General features: G+C 39.7%; 1 protein-coding gene across 1 annotated transcript; it reads right to left on the bottom strand.

Moving 5' to 3' along the window:
* Positions 1 to 3,443: 3,443 nt before the first annotated feature.
* On the bottom strand, positions 3,444 to 5,947 carry LOC121301259 (sphingosine 1-phosphate receptor 4-like). The gene is made up of 2 exons (XM_041230427.1): positions 5,811 to 5,947; positions 3,444 to 4,861 (listed from the first exon to the last, which is right to left on the bottom strand). Exon 2 carries the CDS (start codon positions 4,741 to 4,743, stop codon positions 3,580 to 3,582), a length of 1,164 nt encoding a protein of 387 aa, XP_041086361.1. The 5' UTR covers positions 4,744 to 4,861; positions 5,811 to 5,947; the 3' UTR covers positions 3,444 to 3,579.
* Positions 5,948 to 7,018: the final 1,071 nt, after the last annotated feature.

Consider the following 7,018-nt stretch of genomic DNA (forward strand, 5'->3'; position numbering starts at 1 on the left):
GAACTTGTAACCACACAGTCCCCCCCCCCCCCCCCCCCCTTTTGATTCCCTCTAAGCTCTGTCTCGACAGTTTCTAGTAAACTGAGGTTCTTTTAAGCAATCAGGGCTTTGGGATTGGCAGGTGAACGAGAAATTTATCTAACGCAAATCCTGGATGTTTTTTTTTTTTTTTTTTTTGTGAAGAACTCTCTTTTCTTTTCATTTGGCACAGACATTGCTTTTACAAAATGCCTTTCAAATTACCTCCTGAGTAACTAATTATTAGGCAAAGATTACAAGACAGGACAAGTGCTGGGGTATGCACAGTGCCCAGGTGCTGCGGAAATGTTTCCTTTCATGCTTAATTACAGCTGCCATTCACGTTCTGCATTTAAAAGATCATGGATTGTACTATTAAAAGGATTCAGATTTTTTTGCGGCAAGGTGTTGGTTGGAAGGTTTTTCCTGTAATTAACGTTAGAACTTTCCCCAAAGGAAAAATATAAAAAACATTTAAGAAAAATAATAATATAGGAAATTAAGTATTTGGAAATCCTTAATTGAAATATAACAGCAATAATACTTTCAAATAACCCTTTACTGCCAAAAAAAACCCATGATTGACCTCCACTTTACGGTGTTATTGTTTACCTTTAATTTTAAACACATGCCTCTAATGCTTTGCTTCTACCTGTTAGAATCCTATCAGAATCCTTGTACCCTGCACACTTGATCATGTGACACACCACATGGTTCAACTCCTTTATCTCTGTTTTAATTTTTCTAAGAGTTCCTTATAGGCAGGGTTGGTGGTGCAGTGGTTAAAGATAGGTGCTTTTTATCAGGAGGTTCCCAATTCAATTAACTCCCTGAGCAAGTCACTTATCCTTCGGATGAGAACTTGGGTAATAAGCCTCACACAAGCAGCTCAACCTCAGCTGAACTTAGGTGATAAGTCTCAAACAAACAGGCGTCGTTTTTCACACAAACAAACAAACCCACTCACAAGGCCACCTGCGTTCCAGCTGTGAGAAATGAAAACAAACGTCGAAGTAATGAGAAAAGTTTGGAGCTGGAGGGAATTGTCCTTGTGTTCCCCCAGTCTCTGGATCTGTTTGTTTCCCACGCTGAGCTGTGACTGTAGAAAGCACTCACTAAAACATTTTCATGCATAGCGACTTCATATGAGAACGGATAAAAAACACCTCTCTTTATGTGGGAACATGCAAATGCCTGACGGCCTCACATATTTTCCCCCATATAAAGCAATGGAAAATAAAAACATGTGTTTGGAAAATGTATTCATTATGTGCCAATGGTATATACCTTCTTGTTGTAATGAACTATAATCTAGAAAACACAAAAATGTAACTAATGCAAGCTATAATTACAATGAACTGGAGCAGGCAGGAGCAAATCATTTTTATATAGCAAGCCATCTCAACGCGCTTCACAGTCAAAGCAAATAAAATGAAAACAGAAATCAAGCAAATTAATTTTATAATTATTTTTATACGATTATTGAAGATACTTTTGGGATTATTATTATTATTATTATTATTATTATTATTATTATTATTATTATTATTATTATACTTTTTTTTAATGATCATGCTGACCGTTTTTTACAGACCGTTTTTTTTTTATAAACTGCCTCTACACATTTTTCATATTATATCACTACAGTTTATGATATTGTAATTAAAATATTGTACTGTATACCCATTCTTTCATGCAGCACCGCCCCCTTCTTGAACAATTTGGAAATGTTGCAAAAGTGCAAAACAGCACATGCAAAAGTTTTGATCTTCCTGTGTTTTAGTTTTCTTTTTCTTTTTTTCTCTGTAGTCAACATAATCTGACAGTTCGATCACAAGTAGAAAATCTGGAAGGAAAGGAAAACCGATTCTCTCAAAAATAAGCAGGTCACATCTGATGATAGTGATCTTTATTGGTATTGACTCAAAAGCTACCTTTAACACATGTACAGATTTACAGTATTTTCCCACTAGAGGGCGCTCACAGCTTGCAGCAATCTGTTCACACTCTCCTACAGTTCAATTATATATATATATATATATATATATATATATATATATATATATATATATATATATATATATATTAAGCTAACAGAAGAGCATCTACTTTTAAAATGATACTTTAAAAATCTTTTCTAATACACAACAGGAGGAGCGCTTAATTTACAGATGCATTCATAATCTCCTATAATTAAACTGCAGCCAAACCAGGGTATAAGATCACCTCTCTGTGCAGCTCCTAATAACAGAGGCACTAGTCTTTAAATCCTGTATGGTGTCCATTGGTGGTCTTTAAATACTGGGTAGACTTACATCCCTCATAATCCATAGGAGAGGTGGGCAGGACCTCTGTATTTACATACATCAACAAGGAGTGACTAAACAATACAGTTTTAATTTCAGTTCTCAGTTAATCCGTTCAATTGCTATAGTAACATTAACATATAGTTCAACGCTCTGCCATGCACTGAAGCGTTTTAAAGCACTTAGCAATCACAGCCTATGGATGCAACAACTGCAGCCTCTATGCAATCAATCAGACACACATACACTAATCGCAGCCTGGTGCAAATGTTGTGTTGATGATGTGGCAATGTACTATATCACTATTAAAGTTGGTGAATGGACATAAGTCAAAAATGTCACAGCTATGCATCTAAAGCATTGGTTAACAGGGCTTTGTTAGCAGATCTTGGCTCAGTCTGCAAGTTCTTTTACATTCATGATTGTCATTGACAGTCAGGGGCAGTGACAGTGTTAGGGTCTGGCCCCTTCTGACTTCCCTCGCCACAGCTGTGTGCAAATCTTGTTCGAGGAGCTCCTCGTTGGATGTGGAGCAGAGAAACAGCAATGCATGAGTTTTGGGACTCACCCCATTTCAGGATCTAGATATTAGGGACATGAGATACAGTCCACTGCTTGATATTTCAGGAGTGGAGGAGTTACAGCATCAATCAACTGAGAATAGGAATGCCATGCTTATCTGATTCCTGGGATTTTAAAAGTCTTTCGTATATTGCAGAATCTGAAATGACCCCCCCACACACACACACGTTGTTTTGCCTGCAATAACTGTTTGCATTACAGCTATGGCTAAAAATTTTGCTGTGGCCAAAACTTTTGCACCAACTAGAAATTTGGGATTGAGACATAATTTGAAAAAAAAAATCTGAACATAATTTTGATCTTTTACTTAACATCATATAATCAAAGAAACCGCCAAAATGATTTTGAAAAGTATAAAGGAAGCTGTAATAGTGGTAACAGTTTTTAATGTTGGATTTTGAAATGCCACATTTTTAAATTTTTGTCAGTTTTTCGCTAAGTATACGGAAAACTACAAAGCGATGTGCAATTCAATATGTTAACGTAACATTCATCAGCAGGTTCCATTCGACTTTAGAAGAAAAATGTGTTAATTCTGTAGGGTGATGCAAAACTTTTGGCCAAAGCTGTGCAATGTAATTACAAAATTCTGCTGCATTGTAACTACACAACAGTTTGTGCAATGACAGTGTCGCTTCTTGTTTGTTGCACATCCCTAACCCCTCAAAGCCCCCTACCCACTGGATATGGACATGGTCATGGACAAGCAGGAGTTGGTGGAGTTGAGCCGGCTCTTCTTCACTTTCCCTGCCTCTGCGTGGTTGCCGTGTTGCACTCTCCGGAAACTGTTCCTGAAACTCTCCCGCAGCTTCTGAGAGCTCTCCGAGGAGACCACTGTCTCAATGGACAGCAGAGAGGACGGGTCAACCAGGCCGGTCTTGAAGCAGAAGCAGCACAGAACGCTGAAGATGGCCTTGCGCACATCCATGCTGCCCAAGGAGTAGATGATCGGGTTGATGGCTGAGTTGAGGACGGCCAAGGCGATGGGCCAGTCCATGCTATAGAGCTTGGCACTCTTGGGCTCGCAAAAGAAATCCAGGAGCAGCAGGATGAAAAGGGGGCTCCAGCAGATTATGAAGGCGCCCACGATCAAGATGACGGTCTTCAGCAGCCTCAGAGACTTGTTCCTGCTGCGAGAAGAACTGACCACTCTTTCCGTGCTGTTTCGGACGTGGCGGTAGATGGAGATGTACAGGAACCAGATCCCGGCCAGGATGAGACTGAACATGATGACGCTGAACAGGATATAGTTCTTGGAGTACAAGGGGAGAAGGGTGGAGCAGTCCTGTATGTTGCAGAGGCAGTTCCAGCCCAGCAGAGGCATGAGACCGATGCCTAAGGCCATCACCCAGCTCAGGGCGATCAGGGCGTGGACGCGGTACCTCTTGCCAGTGGACTTGTAGGACACAGGAGTCATCATGGTGGTGTAGCGCTCCACGGCGGTGAGTAGCAGGCTGAAGATGGACTCGGCCAGGGCCACGAAGAGGATGCCTTCCCGGAAGAGCCACCAGCTGGGCGTCAGCTGGAAAGTCCGCTTCCCGGACAAGCACAGGTTGACAATGTAGGCGATACCGGCTAGGAGGTCGCTTAGGGCCATGTTGACGATACAGATGTAGACCCAGTTCCTGAAGCGGATGTGGGTCATGATGGCCACCAGCAGCAGCAGGTTCTCCATGATGATGAAGCAGCTGATGAAGATGAAGCCCAGCTTGACCCCATCCACCCCGTCCATCTGCAGCCTCCGCCTTGCCAGCCGCCCTGTGTGGTTGTAATGCTCCAGGATGATGCTGGAGTTCCAAATGTCAAACAGGGCAGAGCATGAGCTGATGTTTTCCATGGTGAGCAAAAAGCTGAAGCTCCTTGAGTTCTGGGACTCTGCTTCTGTCCTATTGAAGCCTCCTTGGAGAACGTCTCCTATATGACCTCAATGAACCACAGACTGTCAGGGAGCTGGGCTATGCAAAGAAAGCAGAACAAAAAATGTAGAGTGACAGCCCTGCATTTGCCCCAAACTCTCATGCCCTCTTGGTTATGTTAAAACCACACATAAAAGAACTGCACGTCTTGAAAAAAAAGTGAATTTATTATCGTAAGAAGTATTTTCCAGTATACATTTCATTGTAAAGCGCTCACTTTAAATCAACTCTCAAGACCCATCTGTTCTCTCTTGCTCTCCATGCTCTTTAAGCCTGATATCTGCTATTAGCTGCTGTGTTGCTGCTACCATTTCATGTATTATGCTGCTATCGTTTATTATGCACTTTCCACTGTATTTAATGCATTTCTCTTTTACTGTCTATCATGTATTATGCATTTCTCCTTATTTAAAGTATTATGGATTTTCTTCTTGCTGCTGCATCTTGTAAAGCGCTTTGTGATGGTGGTCAACTATGAAAGGCGCTATATAAAATAAAGGTTGATTGATTGATTGATAATATAAAAATGTATTTGTTGTTGTGTATGCAGTGTTAACCCTTCAAGATGTATTATACTGTAATCAAAATGTAGTTACATGGGAAATATACAAATATATTTACAATACAAAACACTTCTATACACATACAAATGTTCATATACAGTTTAATTACATGTTGCTTAGTTATTACACATTTACTACATTGTAACATCATATATGTATGTGTAATTACTGTATAATTACAAACAGTACTCCACTACCTAACACACTTTATATATATATATATATATATATATATATATATATATATATATATATAATTGTAATGTAATAATCTATATAGACATTTGCAATCTCTGTGTTAGTACAGTCTATGTAATCATTTAATCAGTATCAGTTAGAGGATTACCCTGCAGATGTTTTTCATGTATTAAACAATAGTACTACACCACTATACTCATTACAATAGTTCCCAGTGAGTCACTTACTCGTTTCTTTCCTCTGTGATGCAAGCCCTCCTCACTGCTGCTCCGCTCTGTCTCCACACTCTGCTTGTATCTGCAGATGCTTTCTGGTTATATATAGAATAAGGGAAGCAAACTTTCTGTAGCTTCTTCACAGATCTGTGTCACCCATGGCAGTGTTGTAAGCTAGGAGGTGGAGAGACATACCATCTTCACAGACCCTAATCTTCAAAGACAGGTTACTGTGTGACAGCGTTGTTCAGCAGGGTACATCTGTACTGCACCTAGAGCCGCACGAACCCATTATTCGATTGTCCGGCTCGAGCTCTCAACTGGTGAAGGCTGCTGATCGTTATGCAGCACGACATGCACCCTGTGCCTTGGTGCCTCTCAAAGGCATGGTTTTATGAAGGGTCTGATAAACTGACATTTCCTGGTAATGCTTTAGTTTAGGGATCCGTTACAAGTACATGTACATATTTTATAAATGAATCATGTAATGAGGTATGTTATATTTTGTAACACCTTGAAACAACAACAACAAAAAAACTTCCAATGTGTAATTCAGTGTTAATATTTCTGATGATTGTCAACGTAACCAGCATGATCAGTAACATGTTTATGGAACAGTATATAACTTTAACGATTTCTTTAATAGAGGGTTTTTTTCCTTACAAAAATTCATACCCACTACCTTCCACCTTGAACTTTAAATTCGTAATCTCATACTGGAGAAGCATATTCAACATGCATCTTCTATTGTTACAATATGAGCAGACACGGCTAACAAATATGAAACACTTTGGAAGAGTTATTTGAGGGCAAAAATATGATTTTTTTAAAAACATTTATTACAGGTGTAGTTAAACCGTTTAACTTTAAAAATGCTTTTTACATTTTGTAATCGTTCTTGGTTTACACGCAAGATCTTGATGAGACATTGGAAGGTTCTTACAAAAGCGTGCCAAACACTCGAAAACAACAATGCTCTGCGTGTTTACAATCTAGACTTCTCAGAAGTGATAAGCTAACTTGAGCCAAACAGGAACTATCGAAATCTGCTTTATCAAATGAAGCAACACGGCCCATCCTTCATTAACATTGCTGATATGCAGCCCAGAAACCGAGCAACAGCTGTATCTAACCCTCCCAACAGTTCTGGTTAAATGGATACTCACTGAAGCTTATAGAAACCTTGCTGTGTGCAACTCAAGGGACTTCATCGTAATGTC

Source organism: Polyodon spathula, chromosome 27 (assembly GCF_017654505.1).
Source record: "Polyodon spathula isolate WHYD16114869_AA chromosome 27, ASM1765450v1, whole genome shotgun sequence".
NCBI lineage: Eukaryota > Metazoa > Chordata > Actinopteri > Acipenseriformes > Polyodontidae > Polyodon > Polyodon spathula.

Coding starts and splice junctions, on each gene's coding strand:
- LOC121301259 (XM_041230427.1), bottom strand. CDS start 4,743: ATGGAAAACATCAGCTCATGCTCTGCCCTGTTTGACATTTGGAACTCC.